The sequence below is a fragment of the Hyperoodon ampullatus genome (assembly GCF_949752795.1).
Source record: "Hyperoodon ampullatus genome assembly, chromosome: 6".
Lineage (NCBI taxonomy): Eukaryota > Metazoa > Chordata > Mammalia > Artiodactyla > Ziphiidae > Hyperoodon > Hyperoodon ampullatus.
Window position 1 is genome coordinate 11,757,892 of NC_136919.1, and position 20,360 is coordinate 11,778,251.

Here is a 20,360-nt window from a genome sequence, read left to right on the forward strand (position 1 = left end):
TTTTACAAATTTGTCATTCTGTGTGATAAGCAAGTAATGAGTCATAGTTTACTTGGTGGTTTTTGCATTTTGGGTGGTACATAAAATCAAGTTTAAATGTTACCCTCTGAAGAAAGCGATAAACAACCCTCCTGAGCTCAGTAAGTAGACAAGTGACAAGGGAGTGTGCTTGGGGTCAGAAACTCATGTATAGAGGTGATGCATGTCAAACACCTCACGCTCATCATGGAGTCTCAACTGTCCTCACCAACACTTTGCCAGGTATCCTTCAGAACCAGGGAAGGAACAAGAAACCATTCTTTGGGCACTAAGAGAATGGGTCCAGTCATACCAGCCATGCCAGGGCTGTGAAGAGAACCCACTTGGACATAATAGCTTACTGAGCCTACTGTGTGCTGCTCCTGTGCTAGGCACTTCATGGGTTCTCTCTAATCCTTGCAACAATCTTGAAAGATTTCCACTGGGGCTGGTACTGCCCTTTTAAAAGACATTTTGCCAAGATATAACAAAAGATATTAAAAACAGTCCTGCCCTTTGACTTGGTAATTCCATATTTGGGAATTCATGCACATGAAGTTGTTCATTTTCATTACGATGTTACTTATAGTGAAAAGTTGGAAGTGGCTTAATGTCTAACTCTAGCAATAGGGTTCAGCAAATTAAGGGACATCCATACTTGGTTGAATATTACATAGTCTTTAAAATAATCACAAAGTTTACAGTATAATATGGGAAATGTTAATGTAGCCAATGAGAAAACAATAAAATATATGCACTCTATAATTTCAAAGATATTTTTAAATATTAATGTTAATATTGGAGGAGAATAATACAAAAATAAAAGTAGTTGTGATAAGATGACTTGATCATGGGTGAGTGTTACCCGCCCCCCAAATTTCTCTTTACAACAACAAGAAAAAACAAACAAAAGAGAATGATTCAGTAGCTGCCAAAACTATTGAGGTATATTGAGAATACAAATTGTTTTCAGAATGCAGGTAGAATTACCCAGTTACATATTTGCTACATTGAGATGTTAAGGAGTCTCTGGGGTTTCTTTTTTTCCTCTCTCCCTCTCCCCACTTAAAATTTGTAAAAAGTGTATTTGCAGAGCAAAAATGCAGTAGATTCAAGGGACACATTTGAGGTTTTGTAAGCAAATGATGACACAGTAAAAGGTATTTGTCCAAATTTGCATTCATACAAAACATGGTGTGCTGTGATTTCAGAATAAATGTGTTTTAAATATTTTCTAAATACAGAGCTGTTGCAGCCCTAAGTTGGCTAAGAAACTACATTTCTATGACAGGCCATAATTACTCTTTGGTAAATTATTGGGCTTAAAAAAAAAAAAAAAAGCCTACCTAATGGTATCTGAAGAGTGAGTCTCACTTTGTCCCTTTCTACATCTGCCATCACTTCTAAGACTCCTTTTTACTCTCTTTCATTGATTTTTATTGCAGGACAAAAGGGCATGGCATTAAAACCTACATATTTAAAATACTAGAAATTTTTTTTTTTAGATAAGAGCCTATAGTCTCAGATAAGAGCCTAAATTATAGAGAGGCTTTTGCTGTAGGTATTTATTTTTACCTTTTTCTCACAGTTGTTTGAATGTCCTTTTCTATACCTTAATTCATTTGTTGGAATTTCAGTTCAGAAATTCTAATTAAAACTCAGGGCCATTTGTCACTTGCATGACAGTGCTGGTAGGAGCTGGGAAAGTTTTTAAGATTTGGTTAAATATTACGGATTTGAGTTTTCTCCCTTCTATGTGTTTGGCTGTACTTCTGGACACATTAATAAGTGGCCATTTTTCTGGAATTCTGCACTCTTCCTGCTTCCTTTCATTACATTAGGCAAGATTCCACTAGATGAGGCATTTGCAGTCTTAAGACTTCCTGCCAGGGTTCAGACTTTGTATTTTTGACATTGAAGCTGTCGTGTTCCTGAAGCTACTTAATTAGAAACACATTCATTTCAGTGTACACTGGAGAAAGCTTGGACAGCAGAGCCAGGCACACTGGGAAGTTTGAGCATTTGTGTAGCTGGCAGCTAAACTAATGGTTTACAGTTTAAGGGGAAAAAATATCATAGGGCATTTCCTTGCCCCTAGAAGCGAAGGGAAGCTGAATGTGCACAGCAGATACCTTTTTTAAAAAGGAGAGAAGAAGAAGAAGAAGAAGAAAGGAAAGACAACTCCACTTTCACTGCAGTTTTGTGTCTAATTCTTTCTTTGACTATTATCAAATACAAAACTCTTCTAGAAGAATAGTTGCCAAACTGTGCTGCTAATATTCAAGACTGTTTTACAGGCTCCCAAGATATATTACTGCAGAGGTCTGTAGTAAGGAGAACATTTTATATTCTGGGGAAGGATTTTTGCTTGAAGAATTTTATTTGTTGAATGGTAATGAGGGAATTGTGCTCTTTCTTATTTTTAAATGTTTGAGCAATTTTAAAATGCACATATGATGTTTAAAAAACCTTCGTTGCCCATCCATTGCTTTCAGGATAAAGCCTAAACTCCTCAGCATTCAGTGGAAAGCAAACCTCTCCTTTTTCATTTCTTACCACTCCTCGTTTCCCTACGCTGTCCCCAAGAAAGCCACCCTCCTAGGTCCACTTCCACGCCACCAGCTGCCCCGGAGGAGAGGTACCTGGGCACGTCAAGACTGAGCCAGGTATCTTTCCACTGGGCTCATAAAATACCTTTTTGTACCTTTCTCAGGATGTATCACATGCTGGAGAGACAGATGGAAACATTGTCAATGTCTTGCTTCCTCTCTACTCCTTGACCTCCCTACCTGCAGGAAAAACACTGGGTGGGAGGCAGGCCTGGGGATTTTAGGTCCAATATTACAAAGTCAATGTGGCACGGAGGAAGCAGGTTTGGAGTCAAATCCTAGGGTTGCCGCTTGTTTTATGGCATTAGAGAAGTGATTTAAGCTCTCTGGGCCTATTTCCTCCTCTGTAAAATGGGTATAATACCTACCTTGTGAGGTTCTGTGGCTTAGGAAAGGTGAATTTCAAGTTCCTTGTATAATGGCTAGCCCATTTATCATTGGTAAGTAGCATCATAATGATAATTTATATGTGTGCCCCTGAAACCAAAGGAAGTCAATCCATGGTGCCCAGGTTTTAAAGCCCCTGGAGTTGGGTTCTCACCTCCTGCTCGGTCACTAACTAAGGGAACCCATTGCTCTGGGAATGAAGCAGTTGGAAGGGGCTTTTTGAATTACAGTGTCATCAGATGGCATGTGTGCAATTGGGGTGGAGATGCTTGCTGGCTTTGATGCACTTTGTCCAATCAGAATGGACAGTTAGATCACATCTCTTGATGGCAGGAGGAAACAGCAAATAAAAAATCATTCCTCTTTGAAGCACATCATGCCCTCCATCTGACATTGTTAACTGCTTTTTCTGTTGTAATCATGGCAACAGTGGTTCCTATTTGTACCAGGAACTGTACTAATCACTCAACGTATATTTTCTCATTCTGATAGCAAGCTGCCAGTTAGATTCCAAAGTGCCATTTTAACGATAAGGCAACTGAGGCTATGCAATCGAATGGCTGCTATTTAGGGACTAACGCCAAGGTCAGTGCTCTTCCCGCCACCCATGCTTTTAAGGCTGCCCGCATTTTGAAATTCTTCTGAAGTTTCTAGGCTTGGGAACAAAATGTCACATTAGGATTTTTGTTGTGAAAGGAAATGTAACTGTGCATACGTTTATTAAAACAGTTTTTCTCCAAATAGTGAACCATGTGTAATTTTCTGTCAGAAGCAACAGACATTAAAGCAGCTGTGTGTCTCTGTTTCTCTTCACAGCGCTCCCATGCCCTACCTCATAGGAATCCATTTAAGTTTAATGGAGGTAAGTGGGCTCCTCTCCTCCCCAGATATCTCTGTTTGCGGTTGTGTTTTGCTATGTGGCAGTGGAAAAGACGCAGTCTCTGGATTCACAGCTCTACACACGGGAGCGTGTCAGAGCAACGCCTCATGCACAGAGCTGAGCGTTCAGCTTAGACCCTTTCCACTGGTCTCTTGTTTCCAGTGTTTTTCCACTTTGTTTGGAGATTGTCAATTTTCATGGGTGAGGGAGTGAGGTTCAAAGAGGCAGGAGGAAAGGGTTCTTTAAGGGTTTGAACGAGGGAAGGGAAATGATTCACTTTTCAAAATGATGTTTATTCTAAAACACTGCAACAATATTATATTACATTTTTTCTCTGTAAAAAATGTGGTATAGAAAATATACAGAAGTGTAAATAGGAAAATTAAAATTATCCACAATACCATTACTCCAGATTCAGCCACTGTTAGCACTTTATTTTTCTTCATCCTCGTCTTTATTCTGTGAATATATATTTTGTATAAATGTACTTCACTGATATGGTATAAAATTTTATGTCTTTATTTCATTTAATATTATGGCATGGGGATTTCTACATGTTTTTGTCTACTCTCAGTAATAATTTTTAATTTGCTACCGGTCCTTCCACTGTTTGGATATGCCACAACTTAGCCATTTTCCTATTACTGTTGGACACTTAAAGCTGTTTATAATTTTTCATTATTATAAATAGCATTTCAGTGAACATCTTTATGCATAAGGCTTAATCTGCATCTTGACTTACTTCCTTAGCGTAGAACCCCTAAAGTAGAAATGCTTGGTCAAAGCTATGAATCTAAGGCCAGATTGCGTTCTGCATGGCTGTACCGGTTAGATAGCAATTCTTTTAAGGGACTTTTCTGTGCTTTTGTAAGTGCCACTGGTTTGTAGACATGAACCCTAAGCTTTTCCCTCCTCAGGAGAGAGCTGAAATTTGCACTAGAGCAAAATGGGGCAGGAGGTAGGGGGCTTGGCTGTTTTGCACAGGAGATAAGCTCTCAGAGGGAAAAGCTAAAGCCATGTCCGTCTGTGATGATGCTTTGCATGCCTTAAAGGAAGTGCTACTTCTCTTCTTCTGTTGCCTTCATTTCACGTCGACGAGGACCACCTGCTTCTTCACTGTTGCACACTGTGCTATTGTGCTTACGAAAATGAAACAAGTTGGTTATCGAAAAACCTGTTTGTTTGACATTGAGAATCTTGATCAAAATAGACCACAGAAATCTGCTCAAATTTCTAATTTGACAGGACGGCCATGTGGCTCCTGCATTCTGTTAACAGTTCCTCCTTGTCATCACCCAGCCCTGAGCACATACAGTACACAGTTTATGGACTATCTTGGATGGTGTATTTAGATCAGCTTGAAGAGATTTCTTCTGTGTTTTACCTTTGTTTGTCAAGTTTGGGGGTGTATTCAAAGCTCCTGTGTGAAAAACTGAAAGTGAGTACTTGCTAATAGAACTTTCGTGTCAATTGTTGTACAGTTGGAAACTCTAATCTAAAGACCATTTGGTCTGTCGGCATCCACAGCTCGTTCCTGCCTCTTCTGCCTTCCAGGCTGTTCCAGCACGGGTTTTTTCAGCCTCCTTTTCACAGCCCTTTACCTTGAGCATTGTCCAGGTTTCTAGTCTTGGCTTGCTTTTCTTTTCTATATGCCCTCTGGCCATCTTTTTTAAGGCTTTTTGCTTTTGCCACCAGGGTAATGTCAGTGACTCCCAACTGTGTTTCTAACACTGACATACCTCTCTCTGAACTTAAGGCCCAGAATTGCAAATGCCAGTTGAAGGTCACCAAGATGTACTGTCGATGTCTCAAACTCAGTCTTCCCCAAACCCCTTATTATCTGTACACACACACCCGTCGAGTGACTCCACTCCCCTTCCGCTGTTCCCGGTCCCTGTGAGCGGCACCACTGCCTGAAAAGGCACCAAAGTGGGTCACGCTGAGCATGGCTGAGTGTCCTCTTTCTCATTTCTTTCTCTCTAAATAGTCACCAAGTCTCTGACATGTCTCTCGCCCTGTTCCTTCCTCACTGCCTTCGTTGACATTTTACCTTGCTTTCTTAGATTTTTGCAAAGCCTTATTCGTTCACCCGAGAAGCAGGATCAAGGCCTCTTGTTTTCCAGACATTTTGCTAGGTCATGGAGGTATGAAGATGAGTATGAAATTCAGTCCCTGGTTCCAACGTTTAGGGGTTGCCTTCTACCTGGTCACTCTGCCTTTAATAGCCTGCCTTCCAGCCTCCTCTGCCCTACCCCCGAGTTCTGCTCAGCCTCCCTGCTGCTGTCAAGCCTTCTGTCTTCTCACTGTCCCTTGTTAGCCGGTGCTCTGGCTGGTCTCTAAAACACCCCCACCCCCATGCTCCTGCATGGCCAAACCTTCTCTTCCCCAGCTGTTTGAGGAAGTCCTCCCGTTGGCCGTTGTCTTTGCTTGCTGTACCTCTTGCTCAGGATGACAGCTGTCTGCGTCCCTGTCCTCTCCATCAGCCCCAGGAGCAGGAGCTCTTTGGGGACAAGGACTGTGCTGCATTCACTGTGGTGTCCTCAGCACCTAGCAGGGTGCCCAGCAGGTGCGTTCTGAAAAGAAGGATTGAGTGAGTGCTTGGAAAGCTGGAATTTGGGACACATTTAGAGCCCTCCAGTGGGCATTGCTGTTGTCGGGGGACCCAGCACCATAACTTTACTTAAAGGTGGAGGGAGTAAATGTTTTTACTTTTTATGTGATTGTAAGTAATTTAAAACAAGGGTTTTTTGTAGTAAAACATGCCGTGCACAACAGGCATAAATTTTGAAGCTGAAACTTGAGACAGAGTTTTGCACTTAGGTGAATGGGTGCAAGTCCACTCTCCTTGGCCTTTGAAGGGTTTTAAATGAGAAGGTTCGGGAAGCACTGGCCAAGATAAATCTTAGCCCTGCTGATTTAAATTAGGGAGGGTTTGCCATCCTGAACTACTATGTGGTCAGCACTAAAAGAAAAACAAAAATAGTCGTTGTCCCACTCTTGAAGCCAGCAAGACACTTTCCAAACAAAATAGTGTTTCCTGCATGTGTGAGGCAGCTGTGAACTACCAAGTCATGAAATACAGGCTCCTGATCTCTTCCCATAGATTTCAGCTCAGACTCGGAGTCCTCCGCTCATGCTTTTTGATTGGGCTTATCTGGTTCTATTATACCTTCAAGTGAGAGAGATGGTTCCCTGAGATTTCTTCCAGGAACCATGGGCTATAATGCTTGGGGGTGGAGCTCATACCTGGGGCCAAAGGAAAGCTCTTTAGGGAAGGAGATTGGGAAGGCCCATCTCCTCTCGCACACTAGTTTTCTTACTGGCAATTCAGCAAAAGGCTTATTTTTGACTGTCTTGTTATTTTTTCTTGAAAGCTATAGGCACCTTATTATGCCTTTGCATATGTGCCAGAATTTTTTAAACTTCAAATGAATGTGGCAGATGTTCATAAAAGTTTAGAAAAAGCTACCATAGGAAGACTTTTTAACCATTTTTATGACACTCAAATTTGTTGCACAAAGAGAAATATAAATTATAACCTACTGTTCTCATTTGAAAGAAGGTTATTTGGGGGGAAGATCTAATTCTAGCCTTCAAGCTCTTACAGGCTGTCCTATCTGTTAAGTGGTAACCTAGTCACCTAAAAGAGTACACCTTCCTTCTAAAGTGACAAGTTTCTAGCTGATCGTCATTCTGATACCTCCACTGCCTTTTTATATCCTTTCTCTCATTTAAGCAAACACTAATTTGAGGCTGGTGGTAAGTTAGCAGGATAGCCAAGGGCTTTGGCATAGACCTAGTTTCTTCTTGGAGAGAATGATCATGTTAGCTGGCAGCTAGGAAACACCAAAACGCGGCCAGATTACACAGTGACTGTTTCCTTTCATTCCCTCCACCTCAGTTGAGTTCAGGAGATGCTCTACAGCTCCTCCTCTGTGCCATGTCTGGTAGCAGGTGCCAGGTCAGTTCTGGTAGCTGGGTTCCTTTTCCTTTTTGATAAATGAAGACCTTCCTTTCTAAGCCTCACAAATAATGCTTTGTGTACAGACCTCAGAGCCACACGAGGGATGCATGCAGAAGGTGTTTTGTATCATTCCTGGTGATGGAATGGTCAGGAAGGAGGAAGGAAAGGCGATAGCAGTGACACAGTGCAGACAGAGGCTCAGGTTAGACTGCAGATGAAGCTCCACCTATATACAGAGGCAGTAAAGTGTGGTGGTTAGAATGTGGGCTCCGGGTCCTGGCTCCCCTACTTCCTGCTTGGTTGATCTTGGGCAAGGTGATGGACCTCTGCACCTCTGTTTTCTCACCTGTAAAATAAGGGCAATGGCCATAGCTCCCCCCTGTAATATCATTGAGGGATCTAGTGAGATAATGCTTATCAGGTACCCAGCCCAGTGCCTGGCACATAAAGAGTTCAACAGAGGTCAGCAACCATTGCCATTTTTATTTCCTCAGTGGCCTTAAAGCCATTTACATTGTTAAGTTGATGCCTTTGAAATTGTGTTTTAGGGACTCTTGGGTTCCAGGGATCATCATCTTCATTCCCTAGGGAAAGGATTTCACTAGAATTGGCTTGTGCCTGCGCTGTTTTCTTCTGGTTGACAATGCTGGGGGCACTGTGTCAGGGATGGGAGTGGCATTTTTAAGGAACTTGATAAATGCACTTCCAGTTCCCTGCTTGACCACTCCCTTGCAGTAGTAATTTCAGGTGTGGTACTTTGTCTCTGCATCTTACTTTCTTCATCTATAGGAGTGGTTAGTCCCCATCTCTTAAGATTGTGGTAAAGATTAAATAAATGAGTCCTGTATATGTCCAGCATATCCCAGTGTCTGGCCTGTGGTCGGTACACAATACACATCCCCTTCTATAGTCATGTTTTGGTAGCCTTCTGTGTACCAGGCATTGTATCACACCAGGGGTTCTATATAAAAAGGTGAATGTGACATAATCTGTGCCTTCAGAGTTCTGTCTAGAACATATGCAGACAAGGAGAAAGTAATTGCAGGGAATTTGAGAGGCTATAGGCTCTGATAGGGAAGACAGTGAACTGAGCCTTGTGGGCTCTGCTTCTCAGAGGAGAGGAATGCCTAAATGGAAACCTAGCAGATAAATTTGAGTTCCACCAGGAGGACAGGGAACAGCATCTGCAAATACTTAGAGTGTAGACCATGGTGTTTCCCAGGAAGTATGAGCAGCTCAGTGTCTGGCAGGAGCGTGGAGCTGAAGCAGGAGAGGAGCATTGAGGCAGGCAGGCAAGGGCCAGGCCATCCAGGGCCTTGTAAGCCGTGTTAAACAGTTTCAACTTTACAGGGCGATGGAGAGCCATTGAAGGGTGTAAATAGGGGAGGGTCAGGCCTCCTCCTCCTGGGCCATTAGAAACACGGCCCTTTCATATAAAATGCTTGGAAACAGCTTGACCATGTTAATAAAGTAAACTGTTGTTTGTAAGGATCAAGGTAATTCTTAAGTAAAATTACACACCACAACCATGTACCTAAAATTCAGACGTGTTAGCGTCCCAAACCCAAGCTTCCGAATGGTTTCCTTGCTACCAAACTACCAAACTGTGGCAGAGGTGTTTGTAGTGATGACTTACTTTGAGGTTTCAAGCACCAATTTTACTAGATTTTTGTTTCCTCTCTGTTTCCAAGTACTTTTTATGAATTAGATAATCTTTTTTTTTTTTTTTTTGCGGGCCTCTCACTGTTGTGGCCTCTCCCGTTGTGGAGCACAGGCTCCGGACGCGCAGGCTCAGCGGCCGTGGCTCACGGGCCCAGCCGCTCCACAGCATGTGGGATCTTCCCAGACCGGGGCACGAACCCCTGTCCCCTGCATCGGCAGGCGGACTCTCAACCACTGCACCACCAGGGAAGCCCCTAGATAATCTTTTTACAGTGCAGTTTGAGAGGATAAATTTAGGTTATATACTAAGTGCTAAGTTCCAGGCAGTAGGAACAGGGGAGTGAGACCCAGGTACCAAGTTCACAGGCCTCTACCTACCTCTCCCACCAATGCAATTTCAAGAGACATGTGATGGGGGCATGAGGAGACAGGCCCAGCTCACAGCTTTCCTCTCTCCCTCACCATCCTTTATGTAGGAAGGCTCAGCTGGAGCGCATGGAAGCCTGGTTTTACAGATGCACCAAGCGCTTGGGGCAGCGCTGAGCCACCACTCCAGGGACACATCCCTGTCCACACTGAAGCACCTCTCCGTCTCTGGGATCCAGAGGCCGTATTTGTCTGTGTCTGCAGTGGTTTAACTGTGGAGCTTTTACATAAAATAACAGCATTGACTTATTTACAGACAAAGAAAAATAACTTTTTTTTTCCCTTTTCCTGTCAAAGAACCTGAATTGCTGTCAACTGAACTGGTGCCATTTTAACTCGTTTTTTCTTTTCATTTTTCTCTGGCAGAGGAAGTCTCTAATCCCTTGTTCATTTTTTTATGTTTTTTTTTTTAAGTTTCACGGTCAGTGTAGAAGAGTGTTTCTTGTTTACCATTTTGCTTCTTCACAGGACTCCACAGGTAGACAGTATAAGATGTAGTTTGCCCTTGTTAATACTGTGATTGATGCAAAACTCTCAGCCATAATTATATGCAGGTATAGGTGGTGACTTGTGCATGTGTTCTCACGAGAATTGAGAAGCTCCATGTGAGATCTCTTTGTTAGTGATAAGTAATCAAAGTCCTGCTTTTGTAAGAAGGTGATATTTGCATGAAAAATTTCACCTGGTAGTTTCAGTCATAGGTTCATGGGAAGAGATTTAGCAAGAAAGGGAGAGGGTTGGGAAGAAACTGCCGTCTTCTGTGTCCTTGTTCCATGCCAGACACAGTGCCCTGTGCTGTACCTGTTCTCACTTTTGCACATCCTAAGAATCTCTCTGCCAAGGAGGAGATATCCATATTTGCAAATGGGGAAGCTGAGGCTCAGAGAGAGAAAGTAATTTGCATCCAGTCCCTCCGCTGTGCTGGGTTTGTCAGACCCCAGAGCCCCTGGATCAGGCTGTGTGGGTTACGCCTAACCCTGCCGCAGTCCCGGCAGAGGTTCCCAGGACCTTTGCTTGAGCTCTTCCTTCTCGGCGCGGCCTCCAGGCCATGCCCTGAGCGCTGTGGTGAGGGGACGGAGGGCTCACGTCTGGCAGCCTCATATTTCTCCAGAGGAAAGCTCTGAGTACACTTGAGACTGGGGCTGGGTTACTTAGCCTCTCCGAGGCTCCATTCTCTAATCAGTGGAATTAAGGTAATATTATCCATCTCAGAGAGTTGTGAGAACTAACTGATATAATGGATGTGAAGAGCTTTTTTAAAAACTCTACCAAACATTATTCTTCATAGTGAGTAGTAAAAACAAGAGACAAAGTTTAGATCAATGAAACCCTGACGCTTGCTTAATTATATAACGAGAAAAGTAATTGGACTGTAGCTTGGTCTTGCTGGAATTTCCTTAGCATGCTATTATCAAGCGATATCATCACATGTGAGTCTGTCACATCCAGTGCATTCAGAGTGAAAATTCAGGAGCTCTGTTCAACTTAGGGCCTGAAGAATGTTCTGGATTTCGCCTGGTGGATTTCCCCTGGAAGCTCTCTCCTCCTCATGTGGCGTCTGCTTTTAAAATGAGTGTGGTTCTTAAATGCCACTTATCCTAATATTGGAATTAGTTAATATGAAACAACTTAAAGCCCTAGTAGTAATTTATGTTATCAAAGGGAACAAGTACTTCTGGCTGATTTAAGTATCTCTTGCAGTCAGTACATTTTCAGTCTAATTTGTCGTGACTGAAATGTTCTCTTGTGAGATGAGATAGCCCTCTGTTATAGATTAGAAAAATTGAGTAATTTATGAGGGAGAGTCCCAGTAGAAAATGTGAAACCATCATTGATGCTTTTGTTTTCCAATTTTCCTATCATCACTTAGCCAGTCAATTTAGCAACGTTAAAACTGACTTCAAAGAAGACCCAAAGTTTCTAAATTGTTACTAAGAGAAGCTTAAACTAACCAAATTCCTGTCAGATTAACACAGGAGCAGCATGCAGGAGGCTGTGGAGCAGAGTGGAAGAGCTCTTGAGTTCTAGAGTTGTGGGGACCTGGATTCAAATTCTAGTTCCACCACTACTGGGAGACCTTAAACAAGCTCCTTTGTTTAAAGGACAAATCAGTTTAGCAGGGGGAAAGGTACGGTTACTAAATCTCACAGTTCGACCACTCCGTACAAAACTACTATTATGTTATCCTCTGAAGAGATGCCTATTGGAAATATTTAATAATATCAACCATTGAATGAGCTTCTACCAATACACATGGCACTTGAGCTGTATAATTTTTAATTGTCACGCCTTTGTGAGGGGTGCTCCTGTTTTTCAAATGGGGATGTAAAGGTGTCTCTTTGAGCTTCAGACTCCTTGGGTAGATTCTCCACTTCATAGGAGTTTTTTAATGAGGAGTAAATGAGAAAATTGGTACCTGACACGTTGTAGGCGCCAAGTAAATGGAAGTGATTATCAGTATTGTGTGTATGTGGAACTGGTAAATTTTCTTTAAAATAAGCTGAGACATCTACCTAAAATTGGCTCTGCCCTTTTTTTCAGCCTCCTTTTGTAGTTTTTATTGAGTGACTTTTTCGAAATCAACATTAGCTTAAAGGCACTCTCAACTGAATACAGCCACATGGGACTGGTGACTTCTTTTCATAAACTCCTTGCAAGTGATTAGGGGCGGGGCCATTGTGGGCGCTCAGAGACCAGCAGCATGATGATTGAAAAGCGGCGCCCTTGGCCTAGTCAAATCCCACTTGGAATCAGGGCACATGTGGTTTTGTTTAACACCATGCTCAGCAGACTCATGGTACAGGTTTGTGACCATGAGACATTTGTTGTTGATATGTGAGGTCACCACAGTAGGGGTGTTTGTCAACCAAATTAAACTTCCTCTTAATGACCTAAAATAATTGATTCGGAAGGCCTTTAAATGGGCCATGGCAATGTGTAAGCAAGCTGAAATCTGGCAGTTTCTGCACAAATTATTGCATATTGTTGTTTTGTTTTGTTTGTTTTGCTTTTGTTGGGAAAAATGTGGCTGGACCAAGGGCTGAGAAGGCAGGCAGTGATCCTGAGTTTGAATCCCAACTCCACTATTTGTCCCTCTGTAACTTGGGCAAGTCACTGAGCATCTGTGCGTGTATGCCTTAACATCTCCATCTGCAAGATGGGGTCACCTGACTCAAAGTGATGACAATTAGAAATAATATGGCTAAAGTTCCATGCACATTAGTAGGCCCTCACCCAATGGTAGCTATTATTATTAATAAAGTATTTCCAATAGGCATCTCTGAAGAAGAGAGCTTAATAATAATTTTATACAAAGTGGTCAAACTGTGATATAGTAACTATTCCTTTTTTTTCCCTTTACTAAACTGATTTCTCCATAAACTGCTCTCCATACTAAACTTAAACATCCATAGAGAAAAGTGACTAAAATTGGAGCCTATAAACCTCTCTCTACATACTGTCTGATTCTCAGCTGATTTCAAAATGAATTTAAAGTTGAATATTTAAAATATATGCCATTTAGGCTACAAAAGAAGTGGGGTTTTTCTTTGCCCATTGGGCTCAGACATTTTTGACCTAAGCTCAGGCCATTGCAGGTAAGGAATGGGGCCACCGTACTATTTTTGTTTAGAAACAAAGGCATGGGCTCAGGGCTTTTCCTAAGTATGATCAACAGTGGCAGTTAAGTTGGACGTTATCAACATCCCACAGAATGGTTTATGTGCCCTGCCTAAAATCCTTTCCTCCATAAACCCAAATATCTGACCAAAACTAAAAGCTTCAGACTGGGGCTGCCTAGACTCCTGGACACGTCCTTAACCAAACAGAATATCTGTTAAACCCTGGTGCCTGGGAGTCAATTGTTTTAAAAGATGCAGTGGTAATAAATTTATATCCTGCCTCTTCAGCATTTTATTGAAAGTATTTTGTACTGACCGAACGGGTTAAATTATGAAGCTTGATAAGTACATATGCACATTACCCATCCTTAGCTTTAGAAGAAAAAAAAAAAGGAAGAAAAAGATAGCTATGATTTTGGAAGTCATCCCAATTTTTAAAAATAAGAGAATTTGGACATTTTGGCATATGGGGTTTTTTAAATGAAATTTCATGGAACTGAAAACAGTCAATTTTAGGTTTCCAAAAATTGTTTTGATTTTCATTGGTATAAATTTGCTGCACATGGTTTTAGGGAAGTTCTGAGAGATGCATTTGGGACTTCGGGGTTGATTTTTTTTTTTTTTTTTTTTTGAGCTTTGCGATTTATTTTTAAAAGGTGATTTTTTTTCTAACTCAAAGTATAAATCGGAGGAGACCAGAGTTCCATTTCTAGGCCAGTTTTTGGTAATGAAATCGTTAAGCATTTCCAAACAACTGGACTTGGGGCTGAACTATTGGGCATCATTTCAGCACCGTTGGGACACTGCACAGCAGATCCCTCTCCCCCCCATCTCCGAGTTAGAATCTCGAGGCCAAGTGATTTGGGCCATTCCATTAGCAGCAGCTGCTGGTGATAAGCACTGTGAGAGTCACCTGTGTAGGGTCAGGCTTATTGCACATCAAGGTTCAGCAGTGTCGGAAGAGAGGGAAGATGCCCAGGAGGGGGCTCCAGGCCACCTGCTGTGTGAGGATCAAAGGGTTGAAAGGTCAGAAGGCACAGCTTCCTTAACCATATCTGTCTGTGCAATAGCTATTTCAGATTGTAAATCTTGGCGATTTCATTAAGTCCTCCTGGCTGCTACTGGGGCATTGAAATAATAAAATTTTATATCTGTTGCCTTTCCTGCCTCTGGCAGCCAGGCTGATACATTCTCTGCAAAATGGGGCATCTTTATGAAAACCTTTCCTGGAATGATCAGAGCAGCCTTAATGAAGCCTCCCTCAAATTAGGAAGTTGGGGTTCCTAGGACCTATCCTCATGTTTTTTAAAAAGAAAAAAAAAATCACACAAACTGTTTAGCAGCCTTTGGGATTTATGTAGCACCTCTCTTCTGAAAAGCTGGTCCCAAAATACTGCCTATTGCTAAATGCTTAATCGTACAAACAGGATGAGAGGTGAGCTTTCCCAGTGCTGCTGCTTATTAAACAGGCCCTGTTCTAATGACCACAGGGTCCTTTCTTTTAGGCAGCCCCAAACAACTATACAGATATTACTTCCCACTCAGCAGACCTTTCAGGTGTTTTGAGAGACAAGTCTCCTGAATATGATTTTCCAAATATTTTTCCTAGATCTTAAAGTTGTTATGGACCTTTAGGGCTCCTTGGCTCTCGGGCAAGACAAATCACAGTAATGGCTGCCCCTTTACTGCCCATATGTTTAAGACCCCCTGTAGTTTGTTTGAAAAGTTAAGAGATTTTCACAGTGAAGGTGCCATTTCTGAAATTTAAAGTGTTCCTTTTCACTGGGACATAAGTTCACTCTGATTAAGTCCGTAATTCTCACTAAGCCATATTTATGGGGGCAATAAACAATGTTTCAGCATGCTTGTTAAATTGGGTTTCCAACCTCTCCACTCTTTAAAAATTGACATTTCAAATAAAAGGCAGGTGGAGATGGGAGTCCAGGTTTGCTGTGCTTAGTGATGAAAGAATGATGGCAAGTGGCAGTTGTGGGGGAGGAAGGAAGGCCCTATTTTATGAGAGGGTGACTCCAACCATTTTGGGACTAGGGAATCAACATCCCCTTAAACCCCAAGTGAAACTCTTAAATTCAAGTTTCGTCATTTCAAATTGGATGGATACTATTTTTGAAATACTGCTGGATGCATTACACTCATTATTTAATTTTCACAACAAGTCTGTGCTATAGAAGTGGTGGCTTTGCGTTACAGATGATGAAATTTGGGCACAGAAAGGTTAAGTAACTTGTCCAAAGTCACACAGCTAATAATTAGCAGGACCAGGATTCAAACCCAATTATTTTGTTGTGTGAAGTATTTTAGTGTGTACAAAAAAAAAATAATAATAATAATAATAATACCCTGCCTTTAGGGTCTTTTTGTTATTATATATCTAGCCTATGATAAGTCTGTGTATTGAGGTTACAAAAGAAATATGTGATCTGGTCACTGTTCTCAGTATTTGCTAAACCAGGAAAGTAGACGGGGCTCCATAGAGAGAAGGGGCCCAGGCTTTGGGGACTGGCAGTCCAAAGCTCAAATCCTGGCTCTGTTATTACTCTGGACCTGGAGCAAGAGCTTCATTTTTCTCTTCTGTGAAATGAGAATAATAATGCCTATTCCATGAGGATCAAATGAAATCAGGTATTTAAAAATACAGTGTTTTCAAACTCGATATTTTATAGATGACAGTGGTGACTGTTATTGCAGTATATGTAAATATAGTATGGTTAAACCAGTTACTTTAAGGGAAAGGTGACAGGTACACATGAAACAATTAGAAACATCACTAATCAGGTTTTAACTGAGGATCCAAGTATGTGTTGCCCATTGTACTTGCTTAGGACCAAAGAAGGCCATTTGCTGTGGGAGCAGGAATAGTCAGGAAGGTTTCGTAGAAGAGCAGGGTTTTGCAGGATGGAGACCATCATGGTGATCCATGTCTGGGCCATCTTCACATCTTACCAAGCGCTCTGCCACCTCATCTCTCGTTTGCATTTTGCAGCAGTGGTGAAAGGTGTTGACACCTTCCTTGTCCTCTTTTTACACATGAGGAAACTGAATCTCTAGCAGTAGGAAGGGTGTTTCAATTTGGGACAAAACCCCAGCAGTGTCAGGCGTGTACATGGGCTCACCCCTCCATTTTGGGGGCCAGAGTGGAGGCCAGAGTGGATGGTGGTGCTGTGTTGGGTGGACTTGTAGAGTGAGCCCCAGAGCTGGCAGAGCTGGCAGAGCTGGCAGAACCAAAATCTCAGAGGGAGGCTGGCTGGCACTGACTGAGCTTCTGCCCTGTGGCTGGCCCTTTATGAAGCACATGTCCTACCGTAACTCCTTTTAATCTTCTCAACAATCCTGAAGGTGGGGATCAAGACCCAGACAGAGAAGGAAACCGATGCTAGAGGAGGCAAAGGGCCTTGCCTAAAGCTACCTGGCTAGTAAATGAGTGAGCCAGGACACCAACCTTGGGACTCTGCAGCTCTGGGCCATGACCATCCTGAGGAGGCAGCTGGGCAAGGTCTGTGTGAATGGAGATGTTCCACCAGATTGACATCTTTTCCACTCCATATGACTATGCCTTTTCTTATTGATTATAATTTATTGATTTATAATTTCTTATTGATTATAATTTACCCCACCCCGCCCTACCCACACTCCCACACACAAGTGGGCCGTGAGCCCCTTGAGTTTAGAGATCGTGTTTTAGTCATCCATCAGTTTGACATGACTAACTAAATGGGTGAATGAATGAATGTCCAGTGGATGGATGGTCAGGAAAGGAGGGAAAGCACTATTGAAGAAATAGCCCCTTTGCTGACCTGGGTTGAAAATCTCTGGACTTTTTAATGAGAGTCAGTGCTTACTACCTTGTGAGGAGTGGATTTGGCCTGACCTGTGAGGTGCTTACACCACTTCCCTCCCCTGCCAAGCTTCTGTTTCTGTTTAAAGCACACTGGGAAATTCCAGCAGTGTTTTCAGGGGTCCTCTGAACTGTCAGGCTTAGATTTTTAATTTTGCAGAGCAGGAAGGAGCAAATCAGTGACTCCTGGCTCCAAAGAAAAGCCACTACGTTTATCAACTGCTTGGCAGCTCAGTGACCTTTGGGGCCAGAGGAGGGGAAGGAAAATGTCACTCTTCCCTCTGTGTGTATCTGAGATTTCAGGAGGGAATAGAGAGTTTAGACTACCTGCATATTTGCCTTTCCTCTTCTTGTCCTTTCCACTTTCCTTCTGATTTCTCTTTCCCTTCCTCCTAGGAGGCCAGCAGCTCCCCGTGCTGTTCTTTGTTATGTTCTCATATACATGCGCATGCATTTGAGTACATTTGATGTGGGCTGTATAGTGGAAAGAAAGAACGTTGGCATGGAGAACCCAGATTCAAATCCTTTCTCTCACAAACATGTGAGAACATGGGCAAACTGTTTAATCTCTTTAGCCTCAGTGACTTCATCCATCCAATGGGTACAATATTCCATAGGAAACCCTCTCCCTTGAGAATTTTAATGGAGTCTGGACCAACCATCGAGCCACTTGGTATGTCCCTGACAAACATCTATTAAATTACAGTTGCTCAGTATGTTTGTGATGGAAACAACGTGCCAGAGCAATTAGTAAGGTGCATTCGGTAATACAGAGTTTTTGGTGTCCATCTGGGTTCAACTGCAAAGCTCCACTGCTGCTAAGCCATAGGACTTTGGACAAGTTATTTCACCTCTCTGCCCCTGCTTTCCTTGTCTCTTCACAAGGGTGTCGTGAGGATTGCGTTAAATGGTACGGCGTGTAAGGGCTGGGCCGTGGGAGGAGCACATCAGCTAGCAGCTCTCATTTTGTTACTGTGGGCATCAGGCATGTGATGGATGTGGAGCGTGTAACACAGTTCCAGGCTGTGCAGGCCCCTGGGAAGTTAGCTGTGCCTCAGCCCACACGTAACCAGGAGTATAGGCAGCCTAAGAGGTGACTGTGTGAAGGCCAGCAGTAGTCGTTTAGGGTAAAGTTTAGATGGACGAACTATGAAGATGTAACTTTTGGTTTTGTTTTAACCATATTCCCTACCTTTCAAAACTTGAAAAAAAAAAAACTGCCAAGAAGTCATACTTAAGTGAGACATAAACTATAATGCCAGGAACCATATTAGTGTGCCTTCTTCAGAGAGAAACGAACACTGGACTTTCTCTGAGCCAAAGCAAAGCACTCCGTGGGCTTCGTAATGCTCTGATTTAAGAGGATGATGCATCCTCTTGAAGCAGTGTCTTTGCAGGAAGTCGGTGTAGACCCGTGCCCTTTGCTTGGTGGTCTAGATGCTAGTGTCAGAGGTGCTGGCGTGGCCATAGGAGCGGAGACTCCTTACAGGCCTCAGGGGTCACTCCAGCAAGGAGAAGGCCTGCCTGTATAAAATGAAGAGCAAGTATTTGCACTGGTGATGTAATCCAGGGGATCCAAAGAATGGTCAGGAGCGTCTCCCTGGCTGAGCACGGGCCTACCTGTAGCCAAGACCAGTACCCTGGGCAGATGGGAACATGGCCACATAGGTATAAAATAAAGTTTTCCATTTTTTTTCTTTTTACTTAATCCTGTCACAACCCTATGTAGCACGTGGTCATAGCCCCATTTTATAGAGGAAGAAACGGAGGTTCAACTGTGTTTAAATAACCTGCCCTGGGTCCTGTAAGTAGGCATTAAAGAAGATAAAACTCAAAGCCCAGTCTGACTCCTATTCAGTTCTGCTGCTCTCCCAAAGCAGGCTGACTCAGGACTGCAAATGTCCCTCGGAAGGTACGCAATAATATTGCTGCTTTGCTCCTCAACTGGAGAAGGGGACAGGACTGATTGGAGAAGCAATAGGTGTCCAGGAAGTGTCTACCTTTGCAAACAAATTTCTGATAGTGATATATTCTAGATTGAATCCTTTTTTGTTTTGTTTTGTTTTTTGCTTTACGCGGGCCTCTCACTGTTGTGGCCTCTCCCGTTGCGGAGCACAGGCTCCGGACGCGCAGGCTCAGCGGCCATGGCTCACGGGCCCAGCCGCTCCGTGACATGTGGGATCTTCCCAGACCAGGGCACGAACCCGTGTCCCCTGCATCCACAGGCGGACTCTCAACCACTGCGCCACAAGGGAAGCCCTAGATTGAATCCTTTTTATCCATAGAATTATTGTTATGTTGTTTTCATAATAATAATAGTCAATACCCAGTGCTTATTATATGCCAGACACTATTCTAAGTACTATACGTATATTAACTCATTTAACCACCATAACAATCCAGTGAAATCCACATTATTTGCTTTTCCTAAACATTTCACTGAAGTATGAGATTTATGGGAAGGGTACACTCATCCAAAGTATAGAGCAAAATGAGTTCTTACAAGGCAGGCATACCACGTAACCACCACCAAGATCAAGAAGCAAAACGTTACCAGCCCCCAGAAGCCCCTCTGTGGCTCCTAGTAGTCATTCTCCCTCTGACCCAAGAGTAACCATTGTCCTGGGTGTCAGTACTATTTTAATCTCATCAGACAGATGCGGAAACTGAGGCACAAAGAGGTTAAAGGGTTTGCCGAAGGTAACACAGTTATAACTGGCGGAGTTGGGATTCGGACTCGGGCAGTCTGGCTCCAGAGAATGTGCTCATGTCCCTGAGACATAACCAGGAGAAAACAGTAGGTTGGTGGTAGTTTTTAATGGCACAGAATCATAATAGTGGAGTCATTAGCCTTTGTCTTTGGTCTGAAAATCAGTTCAAATTCGTATAGTCTTGGAACTCTAATCCTACTTTCAAATCACAAGGATAGAAACTCGCT

General features: G+C 42.8%; 1 protein-coding gene across 4 annotated transcripts in view; it reads left to right on the forward strand.

Annotated features, from left to right (window-relative positions):
• Positions 1-20,360, forward strand: part of DENND1A (DENN domain containing 1A) — a gene marked incomplete at both ends in the record, with an annotated part of 539,637 nt that overhangs the window by 331,665 nt on the left and 187,612 nt on the right. For all 4 annotated transcript variants that reach the window (XM_079705783.1, XM_079705782.1, XM_079705784.1 and 1 more), the window contains one exon: positions 3,831-3,876. In XM_079705783.1, the coding sequence (XP_079561909.1) occupies positions 3,831-3,876 (46 nt within the window). The remainder of the gene's footprint in view (positions 1-3,830; positions 3,877-20,360) is intronic.